This window comes from Culex pipiens, chromosome 3 (assembly GCF_016801865.2).
Source record: "Culex pipiens pallens isolate TS chromosome 3, TS_CPP_V2, whole genome shotgun sequence".
In the NCBI taxonomy this organism is placed as follows: domain Eukaryota; kingdom Metazoa; phylum Arthropoda; class Insecta; order Diptera; family Culicidae; genus Culex; species Culex pipiens.
Window position 1 is genome coordinate 99,640,714 of NC_068939.1, and position 24,278 is coordinate 99,664,991.

Sequence of the window (24,278 nt, forward strand, 5' to 3'; positions counted from 1 at the left end):
ATAGGTATAACCATAATTACGTCAAATGTTCAAATGGAAAAGAATGTTAATTTTTCAAGCTTTATAATAAAAATTTTATTAAATTTTCTAACTCTTCAATAAAATGTTTCCTTAAAATTACGAATAACCCTTTTGCATTGTTACTCCCATTATATTCTCTGAACCAAGATTCTTAGTACTCTTGGTACAAGAGTAATCCCCCACGGATGAGCAAAGCAAATAAACAAAGCTTTCATCGTATGGTGACAAAAGAACGCACACACACAAATCTGAGAGAGCTTTTCCACCCACCCCGATGATGTTTGTATTCTCTCTCACTTTTGCCTATTTTCCACCTCATAAAGTCCCGAAACGAGAGAGAGAAAAAAGGCGCGCGCGATCAAAAAAAGGGAAAAACCGCGCTCCAACCAGAGAAAATTAACTTTTCTTCTCACCACCACCAGCAGCAGAGACAACTCAACTGATTCGATTTTGGGCTTCCACCAGCTTGCTTGCGTCAGTTTGAGTTTTCCACCCACGGCGCGAAGGTCGGTCAAAGTTCCGCGTGTGTCTCCGCTTCTGATGCCACGTGTGCGAGTGTTTGTGTTGTTCTCTCGGTGAGAAGTTGCTTGCGAATGATGAATTTTGCCAAACGGGAGCGAAAATCATCGTAAAGTGTTTTGCACTTTGCAGTCGAGTTTCAGTTGGGAAAGAGATTGCGTATTCAGCGTGTAGTACGGACTGTTTACGCCACCACGTTGGAATCGATTTTCCGCACAGACTACGGCGACGACCTTCACTCACTTCCGGTGCTTCGGGTGGGATTGTGTTGTGTCCTGGCAGTGGTGGTGCTGGTCGTTGGAGCGATAAAATGGTGCACCGTTGCGGGTTGTTGTAAATCACCCGGGAAAACCCTGCTCCAAACTCAGGTGTGATGGCCGAGCCACTGTCGCCGTCGGCAAGTTCGAGCTTCAAGCAGAACTTTGATCTCGTGACCCCGGAGTTTGAGGAGGATCCGAAGCTGCTGTGGGGCGTTCCCGTGCCGCCGTTCGTATCCGACAAAGTGGTCTCCTGGGTGGAGGAAAACTTTCCCAGCCCTTCGCCACCGCCACCCATCGAGTTCAGGGGGCTCAACGTGCTGAAGAAGGTACAACTTTCCAGGTGGTGTTGATGCCAATTTAAAGTGCGTGATTGGAATTCGCCACAACTGCAGTGTGTTTACGGGAGAGGAAAACTTTTTTAATCTACTTAGTGGTTGGTTCAGTGGGCGCTCTTCAGGGGATCTCTGACCTTTAAAGGAGATGGGGAAGATGTGTTCATGGAAGTTCCAAATAAAATACGAGATAAAGCTCGTAAACGAAAGTTTAATATTATGACACACAACGTGATGCTGTTCAAATGCAAAAAAAAAAGTAATTTGCCAACAAACACATTGGTAGGAGTAAAGTAATCTTTATTTAATTACTTATAACATCAAATTCGGGTTCTGCTACCACAATTTTGTCAAATTTGAATCAAATATGAGACAACGAAATAAAAATGTGATTCGTTTATCCGAAGTGATTTTTTTCAAAGGCCTTCGTATAATCGAGTATGTACTTTATCAATGAATTCATGAAAAAAATGCTGAAGTGTTTCGATCGTTCCTGATCTGTGGACCAAGTTCTAAATTTGTAAAAGTTCCCAAGTGGATTTAAAATGCATAAATAAACCATATAAAATAGTGTTCCCCAATAATAAACGCGAAGTGGCACAAACCTTAAGGCTCAACTGGACTTTAATAGGTTTTTGCCTCAGGAACATTGTTATCATACAACGAAAAAATGTTTGGAAATCGCGATTTGCGAATTACTGAAAATATCATACTTTGCTATAAAACTTTGAAAAATGCGTTCCCAAAACCAGGGCTGTGGAGTCGGAGTCGGAGTCGGAGCCGGAGTCGGTGGAGTCGGGTCTTTTTGGGGACCTGGAGTCGGAGTCGGAGCCGGAGTCGTCAAAACTCGAACAGCTGGAGTCGGAGCCGGAGTCGGCTAAATTTTATGAGCTGGAGTCGGAGTCGGAGTCGGAGTCGAAAATTTCTGATAACCCGGAGTCGGAGTCAGAGTCGGAGTCATCTTAAATGCAAAAAAAAATCTTGTTGTTCAGTATTTGCTATAAAACAGCTTAATTTACAAAACTTCTTATATTTTTAACTGTTTTTTTAAGTCGTATGCACTTTATTGCCATTTTTTTTTAAAGATTTATCAGATGTCATTATGTTTTTGAAGCTTTTTATTGTGATTGGAAAACTCTTATTGTGTTATTTTACTAAATGAAAACCTGTTTATTCCCTCTTACCCAAGTACTTCGTATTATAACTTTTTGTAGTCAGAAATATTTAATTGATTCTTGACTGCATCCCTTTTAATTAAAATTTGACCAAATTTAATCTAGTTCTCTCTGAAAAAAGTACACACAGTCATCTTTTACCCTGATAGCGAATGTCTTGGAGGTTTTAAGTAAATCATTTTTCAGGGAAAAAATACGAGGTACGAAAAAAGATTAAAAATAATAATTGCTGTTTTTGGAAATCGGAAAAAGTCAATGACAGTATAACTCTTTCAACAAATATTCAATCGTTATAACAATCTATTTCAAAGAAATCAAAATGTGCATTTTGTTTTAAACTAAGTACAAAAAAATCAAAGTGTTGCATTTAAAATAATTGAAACTGACAAAAAATTATCAATACAGTTGCAACTTATTTTGAAATAATCATTGAATATGTTAAATATATCGATAATCTTAATGTTTACTATTTCTCTACTAAAATCTGAGAATGTTGATCCTTGACAAACTATTTTAATATCGTTGCAAAAAAATCGTTGAACAAATCTGTAGATTTCAGTACCAAAAAGTACACAACATTATAATATTATTCAACCGGTAATAATTTTCTCATATTGTATGTCCCACGCCAATATTTCGGAAGGTGATTATCATTGCAAATCAATGTACCTAAAAAAATGTTTTATGGAAAGGTCCTTTTAAAATGACCTAGAAAATATTTTACCTGAGGATTTTGGTTTTTATCCAATATTTTGATATTTCATATATTTTGAAGGAGGCGCACGATCATTCATAAAGCTTCGTTTTAGGTGAAGCAAGCTTCCCATGCGCCAGTGCCAACGCACACCGCGGGTTTGGTTTTCTAGCTTCGGTACGTGCCTGAACCCATTTATGTATTGGTATCTTTGTACATCGTACCAGCGCACCACGACACTCTCGGCTCGCCCCATCGGTTTTGTGTCTGGCACTCACCCATGGCATGAACCCAGCGTGCCGTGGTACGCGCCGTGGTATTGAGCCCGTTTTGTACCGCCAGCGCGTACCACGGCACGTACCTCGGCTCGTATCGAGTGAAGCACCTTGGCTCATACACCGCACAGTGGGCGAAATGGAACCCAAAATCGGACTTAATTGAACGCGGCTGGTTCCCTGGTACAAAAAATAGTTTTTCTTATGTAAAAAAATCCGGGGAATCGATTGGTGATGGTTTCATCCACCGCACGAAACGGCAAAGGGTCCATTTTGCTCTAATTCCCCAATTTTTTACATTTTTTCTTAAAAATCAGTCTGTATTTAGAGCGGAGGCTTCATGCGGCCATCCAAAATGCACCTAACTTATGTGAAAATGTCCCAGGAATCCAGTAAAAATAACCACTTGCACCGCAAAAATCATCTAGGGTCCATTTAACCCCAATTCCGCTATAAAAGCATTTTTGGCTGATTTCTATTCTTAGGTCAGATTTTAAAAATCTGAAAGTATTTTTATCGTAAAGATCAGACAATTTTACATAAAAATGACGATTTGCACTTGATAGTTTGATACATTTATGTTGATATAGAAATTAAACTAAATAAAAAGATTGAAGAATTAGTTTAAGGCCAATTTTCCCAAACGCAGAATAAACTTCCTTTTACATATTTTTTATTTTTATCAACATAAATGTGTCAAACTATCAAGTGCAAATCATCATTCTTTTGTAAAATTGTCTGATCTTTACGATAAAAATACTTTCAGATTTTTAAAATCTGACCTAACATTTGAAAACGGTCAAAAATGCTTTTATAGCGGAATTGGGGTTAAATGGACCCTAGATGATTTTTGCGGTGCAAGTGGTTATTTTTACTGGATACCTGGGACATTTTCACTTTAGTTAGGTGCATTTTGGATGGCCGCATGAAGCCTCCGCTCTAAATACAGACTGATTTTTAAGAAAAAATGTAAAAAAATGGGGAATCAGAGCAAAATGGACCCTTTGCCGTTTCGTGCGGTGGATGAAACCATCCCCAATCTATTCCCCGGATTTTTTTACATAAGAAAAACTATTTTTTATACCAGAGCCGCGTTCAATTAAGTCCGATTTTGGGTTCCATTTCGCCCACTGTGCACCGGGTTCATGCCATGGGTGCCAGACACAAAACCGACGCGGCGAACCGAGAGTGTAGTGGTGCGTTGGTATGATGAACCAAAATACCCTCGGTTCGTATGAGTCGGGTACGGGTGTAAACCGAACAAAGCAGACGCAAAGCAAACCCGAGGTGCAAATGAACCGCGTGTACCGCACGGTGCAGAGAAGCTTGAGGTGAAGATTCAAGAAGTATTGCGCGCCTCCTTCTATGTATATTGAAAATTTTAAAATTAAAATAAATCAATAATTCCCAAGTAAAATATTTTCTAGGTCACGGATATTTGAAAAGGACCCCTTAATTACCTTTTCCACAGAGACATTTTTAGATACCTTGATTTGCGATCATAATCTTTAAATAGTAGTATATGCAACAAGTTGCAAAAATAAGTTGTTTTAAGCACGAGTCGTACATTTATCCAACGAGGTTTACCGAGTTGGACAAATACGATGAGTGCTGCAAAAAAAAACAAGTTTTGCTTACAACATTTTTTGCAATTCCGAAAAACGCTTTTTGAATGGAATTTTATGTCAATTATTCATATGTTAAGTAAACTCACCGTTCAAAACAAAAAAAATAATGAAAAATGTTACTTTTCGATACTAGTGCTGAAAAGTTCAACTTTTGTTTATAAATTTTCCATTTTGTTATTTTTCGTAGGGAAAAGTAGGCCGTTTCGTTTCTCCAGAAGGACAGGAAAAGTTGACAGTTTCACAGCGGAATTGCAAAAAAACAGTTTAGTTTAAAATTGTTATTTAAAAAACAAGGTGACTTTGATAGACAATGTGCTTCTTATAAATGTCAGCTTAAAAGTGTGCAAATTGAATTCATATGTTAAATCGATCATTAAGGTCAGGTTTCTTTGAATGATTCATTCAAAAAAATTGCAATTTGATATTAAAATATATAAGCTTTTTATAATTTAAATGTAAATAAAACAAACAAAGCTAATTTGAGGTTAAGTAAATAAAACCCAATTTAATTTCAAAACTGTTCTTCTGAAAATGCCTTCAAAACTGGAGATAGTTTTTGAATTCTGTTTCAACAACGTATAAACATGTAACCTAGAAACTTTTTTTCCGTTGATTCTTCCTTGAGAAAAACATAGCAGTTAGAGAGTATTTAAATAATCCTATTTATCAATGTTTTCAAAATAATAGTTAACAATCTTTTGAAACATTTCAAAATATGTGGAGTCGGAGTCGGAGCCAACAATTTGTAAAAAGCTGGAGTCGGAGTCGGAGTCGGAGTCGGCTAGAGTTGGTAGGCCGGAGTTGGAGTCGGAGTCGGAGTCGGTTGGGACTGAAAGCCGGAGCCGGAGTCGGAGTTGGAGTCGTCTAATCTCAGAAAGCCGGAGTCGGAGTTGGAGTCGCTTGAAATATGACCCGACTCCGCAGCCCTGAAAACCAATATCATCATTATGTAGGAAATTTCAATTTTGTGTTTCGAAAAACTACACCCAAAGGAAATATATAGCTCAAAATCTGCAACAGTGAATTTGCTACAGAAAATGTTACATTTTATAACAGTTTTTGCAGCAAGCTCATAGCTCATTTTTGCCCGCGTGTAAACATGTCAGCGATCTGCAGTTCTCACCAACACATATAATGCTGGCGCGTCCCCGAGCAACACTCCAGAGAGAACAATATGTTCGTGCTCTGTCCATCACAATTCATCAAGCGTCCATGGCGCGGTGGTAGCGTGTCGGATCAACAACCAAGAAGTTGATGGTTCCTTCTGTTAAGATTTCTTTTTCTGCAATACAATCAATCAGCCGTCGGTAATGTCGATAATTGTCGGTAACGGGCAAAAATGTCATACCCCTATATCGCAAAAAATGCACGAGGACAGATTTCATGCAGATTCTGATATACTTTCATGCCGCCAACTTTTTGCGAAAATGATCATTGATATTTTAAAAAAAAGTTATTTTTGAACTGGTTCAATCATGCAGAACATGATGTTCAACGCAGGAAAGTGCATTTAAAAAATATTCACTCGATTTCATATCTATTTACATTTAAATTTTGATGTGTTTTTGTCCCCTGATTTTTTGGGCCGAATTTGAAGGGGGTTGGCGACAAAAACTTCAAAAAAAATTGTAGCGGCCTTTGTTAAAAAAAAACATTCTATTACGTTTTTTTTTCAAATTTTATATTCAAAGTAAACTTTCAAATGGTTCTTAAAATAACTGTTTTCAACAAATCTATTTATTAAAGCACTGTTGAAAACTGTCCGCATAGAGCTATCTAAGGTTGATCTCAAACATACTAGCACACCATTTGTTTTGCTGGCCGGTACAAAATTTTACCTCACTTTTTTTTCGTATACGTACACGCAATACATGCGCACGTAGATAACTCTATAGTGATTGTTTATGTTTTTAAACCTTTTGCATTATTTTATTACAGCAATTCGACGTCGTCGTGCTATCTTGTCGCACCCGCCATTTCGGCGTTCCAAGAAAAACGCGTTTCAATGTTTGACCTTGAATAAACAATAACTAGAGCACGCAATGTAAACAATAACAAACACGTTTTGTTTGGCTGACCATTCTGTGCATTGTCCCGAAGTTTGGTTGAAGTTGGTTGCTGGAGTCCCGAGTTATAATTACAAATGTTTACGGTAGTCTAACTTGTACGTGTGTCAAACGCGTTCTGACCTTAAATCCCTTTGGCCAGTTGTCGCACTTACATCAATTTTCAGGGAGTGACAATATAGCACGACAAGATTGAAACTTCTTTCATATAAAGAGCGACAACAATGCACGGAGTTTTTTCGGTTTTTATTGAATATCTCAGGATTGAAATCGAATTTTGGGGATCTGTGAAGCAGGCTTGCCACATGTACAGATATTTTTGGCACAGACCAAACACTCAAACCTTAAAAAAAACTCTAAATATCAACAATAACCTCAAAATTATTGTTTTTTTTTGCTGATCTAACAAAAACATTCTAAAGATTCACAGGGATTCAAAATCAAACTCCCTTGGAAATATGATTAATAAATATTCAAGATTCATGAATTTTCATGGGTCTCGTGGCGCAGGGGTAGCGGCTTCGGCTGCCGATCCCGATGATGCTATGAGACGCGGGTTCGATTCCCGCCTTATCCACTGAGCTTCTATCGGATGGTGAAGTAAAACGTCGGTCCCGGTTTCTCCTGTCTCGTCAGAGGCGCTGGAGCAGAAATCCCACGTTAGAGGAAGGCCATGCCCCGGGGGGCGTAGTGCCAATAGTTTCGTTTCGTTTTCGAATTTTCAATTCAATTCAATTTTTTCAAGTTTTGTAATCAAAGTTAATCAAAGCGATGACGGTGAGCTAAATACCGATTTTTTTTTCTCTCAATGACACTTTTTTCTCTTATGTTCAGCTATGTTCACTCGATGGGTGGCGATGTTCAGATTCCAGCCAGACGTTAAATTGAAATTCTATCGCTTTGAAAGGAATTTTTATTGTGGCCTGATACTGATACGGACATGTGGGCTTTGAAGTATGCTAGTTATTTGGTACTATTTGGGTACATGGTTTAAAGGTGATCCCAATAAATCATTTTCTTATTATAGAAAACTTTTTTATTCACTTTGATCTTCACAGAAAAAAATAATGTAAATTTGGAAGCTTTAATTTTGGAAGGTTGAATATTACCTCTTTTATGATGTAATTTTGCCTCAATTTAGACTGAAAAAGTGACATAACACCAGAAAAGTGGTAAAATTACACATTTCCAGAGGTGAAATTACACCTTTTTTCTGACATAAAAGATGTACCCCTTCCCAGATGTAATATTACCATGATTTTTTTTTCTGTGTTGGCTGTTTCTCCAATACAACGTGGATGCTTCCTAGCATAGAACGTGCATTTCAAATGTCTGTTCCATAAATCATATCATCTGATATCATTGTAGGAAACATCACGCCTCATGGAAGGATATGATTTATAACGAATACGATCCATTTTATTTGTCCTTTTCGCTTTTCTACGTCCCTTCATTACCATAATTCGATAGCGGTGTGCTCTCTTATACTAACTGACATTTTGGTAGTTGCGAGAAAATCGATTTTTAAACTTTGAATTACTGTTTCTGGAAAACTATTCGACAAACAATTGTTCTAACAATTTTAAAGTATGCACCTGACATTACTTAAAGACATTGTGAAATATAAAAACTTTTGAAATGCTAGAAAAATTTTAGCTGAGAAAATAAGAAAAAAAATCATGCTAGCAATTGGCACAAGTGTGTTTTGGGAGGTAATTTGTATGAGTTAGCACAAACGTGCACAGGGCTTTGGTACAAAAGCGTGCAAAGTAATTTTATTGTTAAAATAGTTCACATTAGTTGTTTCAATGTAATTTTTTCACGAGTTGGTTAATTTAAGCGTAAGAAAAACATTTTATATCAAAACTTTTTTCAAACACTGATTTTAGTTTGAATTTGGTAGGAAAATTAACCTTTTGGAAAAATTAGCATTTAAATCAAAATTTTTGTATAAAAAAATAAGTGAAATTATATTTTTTTATGAATATAATTGTAAAAAACATCCATAATACATCAACTATGACGAATACTAGGTTGATGTATTCCTAAAAACATAAGAAAATGATGTTGTAAAAACTTTTAGCTTGTTTATTTTATTTCAATTATATCATACGACCTTTCAAAAACGAATGGTATCCAAGGCACAAACCGTTATTTAGATTTATGGTGAATTGCAGTTGGAACAAGTGTGTCTCATGCAATGGAATCGATGAATGTATTGAATAGAACAAATGTGCCTCAAACAAATTAAATACGTAATATTTTTAAGTATGGACGACCCATACAGTTGTGCCAAGTGTGCACATCAACTATGAAAGATGTTGTTACGTAGTTTTTTGCATGGACGACCCCTGCAGTTGAGCTAAGAGTGCACAACGACTTGAAGAATGGTAAAATTTGACTTTTAGGTTGGGCTAAGTGGATAATGGGTTGGGGAAAAATGTTGTTACGTCGTTTTTTTTTGCATGGACGACCCCTGCAGTTGAGCTAAGAGTGCACAACGACTTGAAGAATGTTTAAAATTGACTTTTAGGTTGGGCTAAGTGAGTAATGGGTTGGGGAAAAACGACTTGAAGAATGTTTCAAATTGGACTTTTGGGTTGGGCTAAGTGGGTAATGGGTTGGGGAAAAATGTTGTTACGTCGTTTTTTTTTGCATGGACGACCCCTGCAGTTGAGCTAAGAGTGCACAACGACTTGAAGAATATTAAATTTGACTTTTGGGTTGGGCTAAGTGGGTAATGGGTTGGGGAAAAATGTTGTTACGTCGTTTTTTTTGCATGGACGACCCCTACAGTTGTGCTAGGAGTGCACAACGACTTGAAGAATGTTTCAAATTGGACTTTTGGGTTGAGCTAAGTGGGTAATGGGTTGGGGAAAAATGTTGTTACGTCGTTTTTTTTTGCATGGACGACCCCTGCAGTTGAGCTAAGAGTGCACAACGACTTGAAGAATATTAAATTTGACTTTTAGGTTGGGCTAAGTGGATAATGGGTTGGGGAAAAATGTTGTTACGTCGTTTTTTTTTTGCATGGACGACCCCTGCAGTTGAGCTAAGAGTGCACAACGACTTGAAGAATGTTTCAAATTGGACTTTTGGGTTGGGCTAAGTGGGTAATGGGTTGGGGAAAAATGTTGTTACGTCGTTTTTTTTTGCATGGACGACCCCTGCAGTTGAGCTAAGAGTGCACAACGACTTGAAGAATATTAAATTTGACTTTTGGGTTGGGCTAAGTGGGTAATGGGTTGGGGAAAAATGTTGTTACGTCGTTTTTTTTGCATGGACGACCCCTGCAGTTGAGCTAAGAGTGCACAACGACTTGAAGAATATTAAATTTGACTTTTAGGTTGGGCTAAGTGGATAATGGGTTGGGGAAAAATGTTGTTACGTCGTTTTTTTTTGCATGGACGACCCCTGCAGTTGAGCTAAGAGTGCACAACGACTTGAAGAATATTAAATTTGACTTTTAGGTTGGGCTAAGTGGATAATGGGTTGGGGAAAAATGTTGTTACGTCGTTTTTTTTTGCATGGACGACCCCTGCAGTTGAGCTAAGAGTGCACAACGACTTGAAGAATGTTTCAAATTGGACTTTTGGGTTGGGCTAAGTGGGTAATGGGTTGGGGAAAAATGTTGTTACGTCGTTTTTTTTGCATGGACGACCCCTGCAGTTGAGCTAAGAGTGCACAACGACTTGAAGAATATTAAATTTGACTTTTGGGTTGGGCTAAGTGGGTAATGGGTTGGGGAAAAATGTTGTTACGTCGTTTTTTTTGCATGGACGACCCCTGCAGTTGAGCTAAGAGTGCACAACGACTTGATGAATATTAAATTTGACTTTTAGGTTGGGCTAAGTGAGTAATGGGTTGGGGAAAAATGTTGTTACGTTGTTTTTTTTTTTGCATGGACGACCCCTGCAGTTGAGCTAAGAGTGCACAACGACTTGAAGAATATTAAATTTGACTTTTGGGTTGGGCTAAGTGGGTAATGGGTTGGGGAAAAATGTTGTTACGTCGTTTTTTTTGCATGGACGACCCCTGCAGTTGAGCTAAGAGTGCACAACGACTTGAAGAATATTAAATTTGACTTTTAGGTTGGGCTAAGTGAGTAATGGGTTGGGGAAAAATGTTGTTACGTTGTTTTTTTTTGCATGGACGACCCCTGCAGTTGAGCTAAGAGTGCACAACGACTTGAAGAATATTAAATTTGACTTTTGGGTTGGGCTAAGTGGGTAATGGGTTGGGGAAAAATGTTGTTACGTCGTTTTTTTTGCATGGACGACCCCTGCAGTTGAGCTAAGAGTGCACAACGACTTGAAGAATATTAAATTTGACTTTTGGGTTGGGCTAAGTGGGTAATGGGTTGGGGAAAAATGTTGTTACGTCGTTTTTTTTTGCATGGACGACCCCTGCAGTTGAGCTAAGAGTGCACAACGACTTGAAGAATATTAAATTTGACTTTTGGGTTGGGCTAAGTGGGTAATGGGTTGGGGAAAAATGTTGTTACGTCGTTTTTTTTGCATGGACGACCCCTGCAGTTGAGCTAAGAGTGCACAACGACTTGAAGAATATTAAATTTGACTTTTGGGTTGGGCTAAGTGGGTAATGGGTTGGGGAAAAATGTTGTTACGTCGTTTTTTTTTGCATGGACGACCCCTGCAGTTGAGCTAAGAGTGCACAACGACTTGAAGAATATTAAATTTGACTTTTGGGTTGGGCTAAGTGGGTAATGGGTTGGGGAAAAATGTTGTTACGTCGTTTTTTTTGCATGGACGACCCCTGCAGTTGAGCTAAGAGTGCACAACGACTTGAAGAATATTAAATTTGACTTTTGGGTTGGGCTAAGTGGGTAATGGGTTGGGGAAAAATGTTGTTACGTCGTTTTTTTTGCATGGACGACCCCTGCAGTTGAGCTAAGAGTGCACAACGACTTGAAGAATATTAAATTTGACTTTTAGGTTGGGCTAAGTGAGTAATGGGTTGGGGAAAAATGTTGTTACGTTGTTTTTTTTTTGTATGGACGACCCCTGCAGTTGAGCTAAGAGTGCACAACGACTTGAAGAATGTTTAAATTTGACTTTTAGGTTGGGCTAAGTGAGTAATGGGTTGGGGAAAAATGTTGTTACGTCGTTTTTTTTTTGCATGGACGACCCCTGCAGTTGAGCTAAGAGTGCACAACGACTTGAAGAATATTAAATTTGACTTTTGGGTTGGGCTAAGTGGGTAATGGGTTGGGGAAAAATGTTGTTACGTCGTTTTTTTTGCATGGACGACCCCTGCAGTTGAGCTAAGAGTGCACAACGACTTGAAGAATATTAAATTTGACTTTTGGGTTGGGCTAAGTGGGTAATGGGTTGGGGAAAAATGTTGTTACGTCGTTTTTTTGCATGGACGACCCCTGCAGTTGAACTAAGAGTGCACAACGACTTGAAGAATATTAAATTGGATTTTTGGTTGGGCTAAGTGGGTCGTGAGTTTTTTTTTTATCTTTTTAAGTACTTTGTATGGGATTTTGTATGAGCTATATTGTACAGGAAACATGTATGCAAAGTTTCAGCTACGTAACAACATTTTACAAGTGGGTTCCAACCCAAAAGACCAAATTGAAAAGATTCTTTAAGTCGTTGTCCACTCTCAGCTTAACTGCAGGGTTCGTTTATGCAAAAAAATACTACGTATTGTTAGTGGGGGTGAAAGTATTTTTTTTACGGATTTTACCATTTCTCAGGTGCGTCTCTATGACTCTAAATTCTGTTAAAATGATATAATATTGTATAGTAGCCCAACTCAAAAGTCCAATTTGAAACATTCTTCATGTCGTTGTGCACGCTTAGCTCAACTTTAGGGGTCGTCCATGCAAAAAAACGACGTAACAATAATTTTCCCCAACTCATTGCCCGCTTAGCCCAACCCAAAAGTCCAATTTGAAACATTTTTCAAGTCGTTGTGCACTCCTAGCACAACTGAAGGGGTCGTCCATGAAAAAAAAACGACGTAACAACATTTTTCCCAACCCATTACCCACTTAGCCCAACCTAAAAGTCCACTTTGAAACATTCTTCAAGTCGTTTTGCACTCTTAGCACAACTGAAGGGGTCGTCCATGAAAAAAAAACGACGTAACAACATTTTTCCCCAACCCATTACTCACTTAGCCCAACCTAAAAGTCAAATTTAAACATTCTTCAAGTCGTTGTGCACTCTTAGCACAACTGTAGGGGTCGTCCATGAAAAAAAACGACGTAACAACATTTTTCCCCAACCCATTACCCACTTAGCCCAACCCAAAAGTCCAATTTGAAACATTCTTCAAGTCGTTGTGCACTCCTAGTACAACTGAAGGGGTCGTCCATGCAAAAAAAAAACGACGTAACAATAATTTTCCCCAACCCAATGCCCACTTAGCCCAACCCAAAAGTCCACTTTGAAACATTCTTCAAGTCGTTGTGCATTCTTAGCACAACTGAAGGGGTTGTCCATGAAAAAAAACGACGTAACAACATTTTTCCCCAACCCATTACCCACTTAGCCCAACCCAAAAGTCCAATTTGAAACATTCTTCAAGTCGTTGTGCACTCTTAGCACAACTGAAGGGGTCGTCCATGAAAAAAAAAACGACGTAACAACATTTTTCCCCAACCCATTACTCACTTAGCCCAACCTAAAAGTCAAATTTAAACATTCTTCAAGTCGTTGTGCACTCTTAGCACAACTGTAGGGGTCGTCCATGAAAAAAAACGACTTAACAGCATTTTCCCCCAACCCATTACCCACTTAGCCCAACCCAAAAGTCCAATTTGAAACATTCTTCAAGTCGTTGTGCACTCCTAGCACAACTGAAGGGGTCGTCCATGCAAAAAAAAACGACGTAACAATAATTTTCCCCAACCCAATGCCCACTTAGCCCAACCCAAAAGTCCAGTTTGAAACATTCTTCAAGTCGTTGTGCACTCCTAGCACAACTGAAGGGGTCGTCCATGAAAAAAAACGATGTAACAACATTTTTCCCCAACCCATTACCCACTTAGCCCAACCTAAAAGTCCACTTTGAAACATTCTTCAAGTCGTTGTGCACTCTTAGCACAACTGAAGGGGTCGTCCATGAAAAAAAAACGACGTAACAACATTTTTCCCCAACCCATTACTCACTTAGCCCAACCTAAAAGTCAAATTTAAACATTCTTCAAGTCGTTGTGCACTCTTAGCACAACTGTAGGGGTCGTCCATGAAAAAAACGACGTAACAACATTTTTCTCCAACCCATTACCCACTTAGCCCAACCCAAAAGTCTAATTTGAAACATTCTTCAAGTCGTTGTGCACTCCTAGCACAACTGAAGGGGTCGTCCATGAAAAAAAAACGACGTAACAACATTTTTCCCCAACCCATTACCCACTTAGCCCAACCCAAAAGTCAAATTTGAAACATTCTTCAAGTCGTTGTGCACTCCTAGCACAACTGAAGGGGTCGTCCATGCAAAAAAAAAACGACGTAACAATAATTTTCCCCAACCCAATGCCCACTTAGCCCAACCCAAAAGTCCACTTTGAAACATTCTTCAAGTCGTTGTGCATTCTTAGCACAACTGAAGGGGTTGTCCATGAAAAAAAACGACGTAACAACATTTTTCCCCAACCCATTACCCACTTAGCCCAACCCAAAAGTCCAATTTGAAACATTCTTCAAGTCGTTGTGCACTCCTAGCACAACTGAAGGGGTCGTCCATGAAAAAAAACGACGTTACAACATTTTTCCCAACCCATTACCCACTTAGCCCAACCTAAAAGTCAAATTTAAACATTCTTCAAGTCGTTGTGCACTCCTAGCACAACTGAAGGGGTCGTCCATGCAAAAAAAAAACGACGTAACAATAATTTTCCCCAACCCAATGCCCACTTAGCCCAACCCAAAAGTCCACTTTGAAACATTCTTCAAGTCGTTGTGCACTCTTAGCACAACTGAAGGGGTCGTCCATGAAAAAAAAACGACGTAACAACATTTTTCCCCAACCCATTACTCACTTAGCCCAACCTAAAAGTCAAATTTAAACATTCTTCAAGTCGTTGTGCACTCTTAGCACAACTGTAGGGGTCGTCCATGAAAAAAACGACGTAACAACATTTTTCTCCAACCCATTACCCACTTAGCCCAACCCAAAAGTCTAATTTGAAACATTCTTCAAGTCGTTGTGCACTCCTAGCACAACTGAAGGGGTCGTCCATGAAAAAAAAACGACGTAACAACATTTTTCCCCAACCCATTACCCACTTAGCCCAACCCAAAAGTCAAATTTGAAACATTCTTCAAGTCGTTGTGCACTCCTAGCACAACTGAAGGGGTCGTCCATGCAAAAAAAAAACGACGTAACAATAATTTTCCCCAACCCAATGCCCACTTAGCCCAACCCAAAAGTCCACTTTGAAACATTCTTCAAGTCGTTGTGCACTCTTAGCACAACTGAAGGGGTCGTCCATGAAAAAAAAAACGACGTAACAACATTTTTCCCCAACCCAAAAGTCCAATTTGAAACATTCTTCAAGTCGTTGTGCACTCTTAGTACAACTGCAGGGGTCGTCCATGCAAAGAAAACTACGTAACAACATTTTAAACTAGCCTACAGAACCTAAGTACACTAATTTTAATCAATGGGTCGTCCAAACAAAAAAAAACTACTCCACGAAACCATTTTAACACACTTCACCTAACTGATAATTCCTTCTTGCTTCCAAATGTGCACACTTGTGCTATTTGCCTTCCAAAATAGTGCTCCATAATATTGCTCAAACTAGTAAGGACACCTGGCAATTTACCATAATATTATAGTGTAATCGTAATTTTATGGATTTGCGTGTTTTCAAAAGGTCAAGCCATGATGAAAAATAAGAGAGCACATCCATGATGCGTTCGAAAATGTCAGTTAGTACAAATGGTTGCAAGGCGATATCTCCGCGTAGGAAACGAATTTTTCAGATCTGTTAGAAGCGTTTTGTAGGGAATTTAATTAGCTAAAAGATGGCATCATTAACTCATTTTGGCCCAATTTTCAGTTAGAACATTAGAGCACACCGCTATCGAATTGTAAACCATTTTGACCCATGCTTTCGTAGTAAATTTATTCTTTTATCCCTTTCAACAAGCTCATTAGAGCGTCGTCGCCCACTCAAACTCCAAGAAGTGAGGCTCTAATTAGGGTGCAGGAAAAAGCTTCTTCCTCCTTAAAAAAAATGAATACCGTTTTCACGGTGTCTGTGCCTGAGGTCGAGCTTTGAATAATAAAATAACTTACCTTAAGATGATGAAGTTAAACGTCACGGCTTTTCCCTTTTCCGAGAAGAAAATTTGTGCTAATTAATTCCTCAATCGGACATAAACTTTTGCCGAGGCGCCCACATGCTTTCAGGGAAAAGAACAACCTTTTATCGAAATTCACGTGTGTGTGCTTTTTATGACGTCGATTTCATAACGGTTTTATGAATCTCGTCGTCTTCGTCGGCGTCGAGCTGCTCAGTATAATTCTGAATTTTGATTAAAAATAGCAAACATACGACCAGAGCACCCTCCGAAAAGAGTTGATTTCGTTTCATCTGACACGTCTACGTGTGTTTTTTTTCTGTTCTCATTTTTCCAGATTGAAAATGTGCGGATGATAGACAGATACAACAGCAAAAATCCAACGGTTGGGGTGCTGTACCTTACGGCAACGCACCTCATATTCGTCGATCCGGACGCCAACAAGGAGACATGGGTGAGTACAGGATATGGGTACTATTGAGCTGGGATAGGGGGCAGAGGTTTCGGATATTTTCATTCAGAGTATTCCAAGAAGGAGAAAATGAAGTGTATTTTCATCGACCGAATCTCAGCTTGATGAACCGGCACGATGAAACGACTTTAATTGAAACGTAACGCCGTACCCTGTCAAATTGCGAATTCCACATCCTAATCAAATTCAGAATTTTGAGTTTATTGACAATGATTAACAAAGAGAACATTTTTTTCCGTGTCAAGCTTTCTGCCTTCCTTACTGAGGAATGATATTTTTTATCACTGAGAAAAGGGTTTAAAATCACCTCAAAAATGAAAAAAAAAAAATACGGAATCGACGTTAACACCTTATAAAGTGGCCCTCTTAAACCATGCGGTTTCGTTCGTTCTAAATACGCAGACTTTCCTGCGAGTATCTACAATGAGTAGCGTTGGTTGCTGTGATTTCTCATTTGGAAGTGTCAACGCAGAAATCCTGCGAAAATTTATATACACGGATAGAAATCCTGTCCGGGAAATCGACAACATTGTTCTCGATTCGTTCTGAAATTCGTTTCAGAATGTTGTCGACCAGTCGTCCGGTAACATTTGCAACAAAATCGAGAACAATGTTGTCGATTTTGAGTCGTCACGGTTGGTGACGCCTGGCAAAACAAAAAGCACGCAGCCATCCCGAACGGTTTAATCGGTTTTTGAATTGACCGTTGGTTTTGGTTTTTGAATTGACCGTTGGATATTTCTTTTGGTTCAGTAAAACAGTTGATTCGTTTTTTTATTTATTGAGGCAAAAATACATCATTAATTAAAAAACTAATCTTTGTGTGTGTGTGTGTGTGTGTGTGTGTGGGTGTGTGTTTGTTTGGAATATTGGAATACAAGAAATTAGTGTTTTGGCAATCAGGAAATATGGAAATCTGGGAATTAAAGAGTTTGGAGTTTTTGGGAATTTGGGATTTTCTGAATCTGGGAATCCCGAATCCAAATTAGGGAATTTGTGATTTTAGGAACTTGGTATTATGTTATTTTAGAAATTTGGGAATATCGGAATTAGAAAATTTAGGAATTCAAGAACCTGATAATGTGGGATTTTGAGATTTAGGAATTTAGGAATTTGGGAATTTGGGAATTTGGGAATTTGGGAATTTGGGAATTTAGGAATTTAAGAATTTAGGAATTTGAGAATTTGGGAATTCGGGAATTTCGGAATTTGGGAATTTAGGAATTTGGTAATTTGGAAATTTGAGAATTTGGGAATTTAGGAATTTGGGAATTTGAGAATTTAGGAATTTAGTAATTTAGGAATTTGGGAATTTAGGAATTTAGGAATTTAGGAATTTGGGAATTTGGGAATTTGGGAATTTAGGAATTCCGGAATTTAGGAATTTGGGAATTTGGCAATTCGGGAATTTCGGAATTTGGGAATTTGGGAATTTAGGAATGTGAGAATTTGGAAATTTGAGAATTGAGGAATTTGGGAATTTAGGAATTTGGGAATTTAGGAATTTAGGACTTTAGGAATTTAGTAATTAAGTAATTTAGGAATTTGGGAATTTAGGAATTTAGGAAATTGGGAATTTGGGAATTTGGAATTTTGTGAATTTGGGAATTTGGGAATTTGGGTATTTGGGAATTTAGGAATTTAAGAATTTAGGAATTTAAGAATTTAGGAATTTAAGAATTTAGGAATATAGGAATTTAGGATATTAGGAATTTGGGAATTTGGGAATTTGTGAATTTGGGAATTTGGAAATTTGGGTATTTGGAAATTTAGGAATTTAAGAATTTAGGAATTTAAGAATTTAGGAATTTAAGAATTTAGGAATATAGGAATTTAGGAATTTAGGAATTTAAGAATTTAGGAATTTAAGAATTTAGGAATTTAAGAATTTAGGAATTTAGGAATCTAGGAATTTAGGAATTTGGAAATTTGGGAATTTGGGAATTTAGGAATTTAGGAATTAAAGAATTTAGGATTTTAAGAATTTAGGAATTTGGGAATTTGGGAATTTAGGAATTTAGGAATTTAGAAATTTAGGAATTTGGGAATTTGGGAATTTGGGAATTTGGGAATCAAGGAATTCCGAAATTTGGGAATTAAGGAATTAAAGAATTTAGGAATTTGGGAATTTGGGAATTCGTGAATTTCGGAATTTGGGAATTTAGGAATTTGGGAATATGGAAATTTGAGAATTGAGGAATTTTGGAATTTACGAATTTGGGAATTTAGGAATTTAGGACTTTAGGAATTTAGTAATTAAGTAATTTAGGAATTTGGGAATTTAGGAATTTAGGAAATTGGGAAATTGGGAATTTGGAATTTTGTGAATTTGGGAATTTGGGAATTTGGGTATTTGGGAATTTAGGAATTTAAGAATTTAGGAATTTAAGAATTTAGGAATTTAAGAATTTAGGAATATAGGAATTTAGGATATTAGGAATTTGGGAATTTGGGAATTTGTGAATTTGGGAATTTGGAAATTTGGGTATTTGGAAATTTAGGAATTTAAGAATTTAGGAATTTAAGAATTTAGGAATTTAAGAATTTAGGAATATAGGAATTTAGGAATTTAGGAATTTAAGAATTTAGGAATTTAAGAATTTAGGAATTTAAGAATTTAGGAATTTAGGAATTTAGGAATTTAGGAATTTAGGAATTTTGAAATTTGGGAATTTGGGAATTTAGGAATTTAGGAATTAAAGAATTTAGGATTTTAAGAATTTAGGAATTTGGAAATTTGGGAATTTAGGAATTTAGGAATTTAGAAATTTAGGAATTTGGGAATTTGGGAATTTGGGAATTTGGGAATTTGGGAATCAAGGAATTCCGAAATTTGGGAATTAAGGAATTAAAGAATTTAGGAATTTGGGAATTCGTGATAGTAATTAAGGAATTTAGGAATTTGGGAATTTGGAAATTTGGGTATTTGGGAATTTAGGAATTTAAGAATTTAGGAATTTAAGAATTTAGGAATTTAGGAATTTAGGAATTTAGGAATTTAAGAATTTAGGAATTTAGGAATTTGGAATTTGGGAATTTGGGAATTTGGGAATTTAGGAATTAAGGAATTAAAGAATTTAGGAATTAAGGAATTTGGAAATTTGGGAATTTGGGAATTTAGGAATTTAGGAATTTAGGAATTTAGAAATTTAGGAATTTAAAAATTTAGGAATGAAGGAATAAAGGAATTTAAAAATTTGGGAATTTTGGAATTTAAGAATTTAAGAATTTAAGAATTTGGGAATTTTTGAATTTAATTTTTTTTTGAATTTTTGAATTTTTGATTTTTTGAATTAATAATTTTTTGAATTTTTGACTTTTTAAATTTTTGAATTTTTGAATTATTGATTTTTTGAATTTTTAATTTTTTTAAATTTTTTGAATTTTAGAATTTTAGATTTTTAGAATTTTAGAATTTCAGAATTTTAGAATTTTAGAATTTCAGAATTTTAGAATTTTAGAATTTTAGAATTTTAGAATTTTAGAATTTTAGAAATTTAGAATTTTAGAATTTTTAAATTTTTGAATTTTTAAATTTTTGAATTTTGGAATTTTAGAATTTTAGAATTTTAGAATTTTAGAATTTTAGAATTTTAGAATTTTAGAATTTTGGAATTTTAGAATTTTAGAATTTTAGAATTTTAGAATTTTAGAATTTTAGAATTTTAGAATTTTAGAATTTTAGAATTTTAGAATTTTAGAATTTTAGAATTTTAGAATTTTAGAATTGTAGAATTTTAGAATTTTAGAATTTTAGAATTTTAGAATTTTAGAATTTTAGAATTTTAGAATTTTAGAATTTTAGAATTTTAGAATTTTAGAATTTTAGAATTTTTGAATTTTAGTATCTAAGAATTTTGAATTTTAGAATTTGGAATACAATAATTTAAAAATTTCAGAATTTTAAAAGTTAAGAAATTTAGAATTTAATAATTTTAGTATCTAAGAATTTTTGAATCCTAGAATTGTAAAATTTTGAAATTTGGAATTTTAGAATTTTATAAATTTGAATTTTAGAATTTTAGATTTTTTGAATTTTAGTGTCTTAGAATTTTGAATTTTAGAATTTGGAATATAATTATTTAAAAATTTCAGAATTTTAAAATTCAAGAAATTTAGAATTTAATAATTTTAGAATTTTAGTATCTAAGAATTTTGATTTTTAGAAGTGTAGAATTTGGAAGTTTAGAATTTAATAATTTTGGAATTTTAGAATTTATATATATATATATATATATATATATATATATATATATATATATATATAAATATATATATACAGCAGTTCCATATGAAAGTTAAAGAAAAAAAATAAAAGTGCTTCGATTTGGCTCAAATTTTTTCTGGGGGTTCCTTGGCCAAAATAATTAGACCCGTATTTTTTTGTTTGGTCATTAGGGTGGCCTACGTCGTGTTAGGGTGGTCCGAAAAATGGCCATTTTCGTCGATTTTCACAAAAACCACTTTTTTCAAAAAATCATAACTTCGCTCCATTTCAACCGATTTTAGCTGTCTAGGGCGCAAATGAAAGATGATAAGTTGGACTTTCAAGAAAAAATAATGTGGAGTTTCAAAAATCTAGCCTAACATTTGAAAAAGTCTTATGAAAACATCAAATGCCGTTTTGACGGTGTCTGGACCAAAGAGCCTATATCTGAAAATATTTTTAACGGATTCCTCGGACAATTTTACATAACATATCAAAAATTGGGCGAGGTTCATTAACAGGATTCAGAGATATGATTTTTTGAAAATAAAATCCGGGTTTTTCGACGCGCCGCGCGCGAAAACGAGAAATTGGCGAAATCGGCAAAAAATCAACTTTTTTCACTAAAACTGCGATAACTAGAAAATTTCAGCGATGACCTATAGATGTTAGGGTACCAAAATTTTCGCAATTGAAATACGCAACTTTTGGTACCCTAACATTTATAGGTCATCGCTGAAATTTTCGAGTTATCGCAGTTTTAGTGAAAAAAGTTGATTTTTTGCCGATTTCGTCAATCTCCCGTTTTCGCGCGCGGCGCGTCGAAAAACCCGGATTTTATTTTCAAAAAATCATATCTCTGAATCCTGTTAATGAACCTCGCCCAATTTTTGATATGTTATGTAAAATTGTCCGAGGAATCCGTTAAAAATATTTTCAGATATAGGCTCTTTGGTCCAGACACCGTCAAAACGGCATTTGATGTTTTCATTAGACTTTTTCAAATGTTAGGCTAGATTTTTGAAACTCCACATTATTTTTTCTTGGAAGTCCAACTTATCATCTTTCATTTGCACCCTAGACAGCTAAAATCGGTTGGAATGGAGCGAAGTTATGATTTTTTGAAAAAAGTGGTTTTTGTGGAAATCGACGAAAATGGCCATTTTTCGGACCACCCTAACACGACGTAGGCCACCCTAATGGCCAAACAAAAAAATACGGGTCTAATTATTTTGGCCAAGGAACCCCCAGAAAAATTTTGAGCCAAATCGAAGCACTTTTATTTTTTTTCTTTAACTTTCATATGGAACTGCTGTATATATATATATATATATATATATAAATATATATATATATATATACAGCAATTCCCCACGAAAACAGCATGGAAAAAAACAAAAGTCCTCGGATCGGGCTCAAAATTTTTCTGGGGGTTCCCTGGCTGAAATAATTAGACCCGTATTTTTTTGTTTGGCCATTAGGGTGACCTACGCTGTGTTAGGGTGGTCTGAAAAATGGCCATTTTCGTCGATTTTCGCAAAAACCACTTTTTTTGAAAAATCATAACTCCTCGCCATTTTAACCGATTTCAATTGTCTTATACGCAAATGAAAGGTGATAAGTTGGCCTTTCAAAGAAAAATAGTAAGAAGTTTCAAAAATCTAGCCTAACATATGAAAAGGGCGTATGAAACTTTAAAATGCCGTTTTGGCGGTTTCTGGACCAAAGAGCCCATGTCTGGAAATATTTTTATCGGATTCCCCGGACATTTTTACATAACATACTAAAAAATGGGAGGAGTTCATTAACAGGATTCCGAGATATGATTTTTTGAAAATAAAATCCGTGTTTTTTGACGCGCCGCGCGCAAAAACCGGAGAATGACGAAATTGGCAAAAAATCAACTTTTTTCACTAAAACTGCGATAACTTTAAAATTTCAGCGATGACCTATAGATGTTTGGGTATCAAAAGTTGCGTCTTTTAATTACAAAAATTTTGGTACCCAAACATCTATAGATCATCGCTGAAATTTTAAAGTTATCGCAGTTTTAGTGAAAAAATTTGATTTTTTGCCAATTTCGTTATTTTCCGGTTTTTGCGCGCGGCGCGTCAAAAAACACGGATTTTATTTTCAAAAAATCATATCTCGGAATCCTGTTAATGAACTCCTCCCATTTTTTAGTATGTTATGTAAAAATGTCCGGGGAATCCGATAAAAATATTTCCAGACATGGGCTCTTTGGTCCAGACACCGCCAAAACGGCATTTTAAAGTTTCATACGCCCTTTTCATATGTTAGGCTAGATTTTTGAAACTTCTTACTATTTTTCTTTGAAAGGCCAACTTATCACCTTTCATTTGCGTATAAGACAATTGAAATCGGTTAAAATGGCGAGGAGTTATGATTTTTCAAAAAAGTGGTTTTTGCGAAAATCGACGAAAATGGCCATTTTTCAGACCACCCTAACACAGCGTAGGTCACCCTAATGGCCAAACAAAAAAATACGGGTCTAATTATTTCGGCTAGGGAACCCCCAGAAAAATTTTGAGCCCGATCCGAGCACTTTTGTTTTTTTCCATGCTGTTTTCGTGGGGAATTGCTGTATATATATATATATATATATATATATATATATATATATATATATATATATATATATATATATATATATATATATATATACAGCAATTCCATTTGAAAAGAGCCTAAACCGAAAAAAAAGTTCTCCGATCGGGCTCAAAATTTTTCTGGGGGTTCCTTGGCCAAAATAATTAGACCCGTATTTTTTTGTTTGGCCATTAGGGTGACCTACATCGTGCTAGGGTGGTTCGAAAAATGGCAATTTTCGTCATTTTTCGCAAAAACCACTTTTTTCGAAAAATCATATCTCCGCGCCATTTCATCCGATTTTAGCTGTCCTAGACGCAAAAGAAAGGTGATGAGTTTGGCTATTTGGGAAAAATAGTAAGAAGTTCCAAAAATCTAGCTTAACTATTGAAAAAGTCGTATGAAAACTTAAAATGGCGTTTTGCCCGTGTCTGGACCAAAGAGCCTATGTCTGAAAATATTTTTATCGGATTCCTCGGAAAATTTCACTTAAAATATCAAAAAATTGGCGATGTCGAACCGTACGTTTCAGAGATATGACTTTTTGAAAATAAAAACTGAGTTTTTCGACGCGCCACGCGCAAAAACAGGAAAATGACGAAATCGGCAAAAAATCAACTTTTTTCACTAAAACTGCGATAACTTTAAAATTTCAGCGATGACCTATAGATGTTTGGGTATCAAAATTTTTGTAATTGAAAGACGCAACTTTTGGTACCATAACATCTATAG

The 24,278-nt window shown here is 36.1% G+C and overlaps 1 protein-coding gene across 2 annotated transcripts in view; it reads left to right on the forward strand.

Annotated features, from left to right (window-relative positions):
• Positions 1-506: 506 nt before the first annotated feature.
• Positions 507-24,278, forward strand: part of LOC120421921 (myotubularin-related protein 8) — a 45,291-nt gene continuing 21,519 nt past the window's right edge. The window contains exons 1-2 of one of the 2 annotated variants that reach the window (XM_039585222.2): positions 507-1,126; positions 16,595-16,711. In XM_039585222.2, coding sequence (XP_039441156.1) covers positions 914-1,126; positions 16,595-16,711 — 330 coding nt within the window. In that variant the 5' untranslated portion in view covers positions 507-913. The remainder of the gene's footprint in view (positions 1,127-16,594; positions 16,712-24,278) is intronic. The other variant, XM_039585221.2, reaches the window with a different exon arrangement.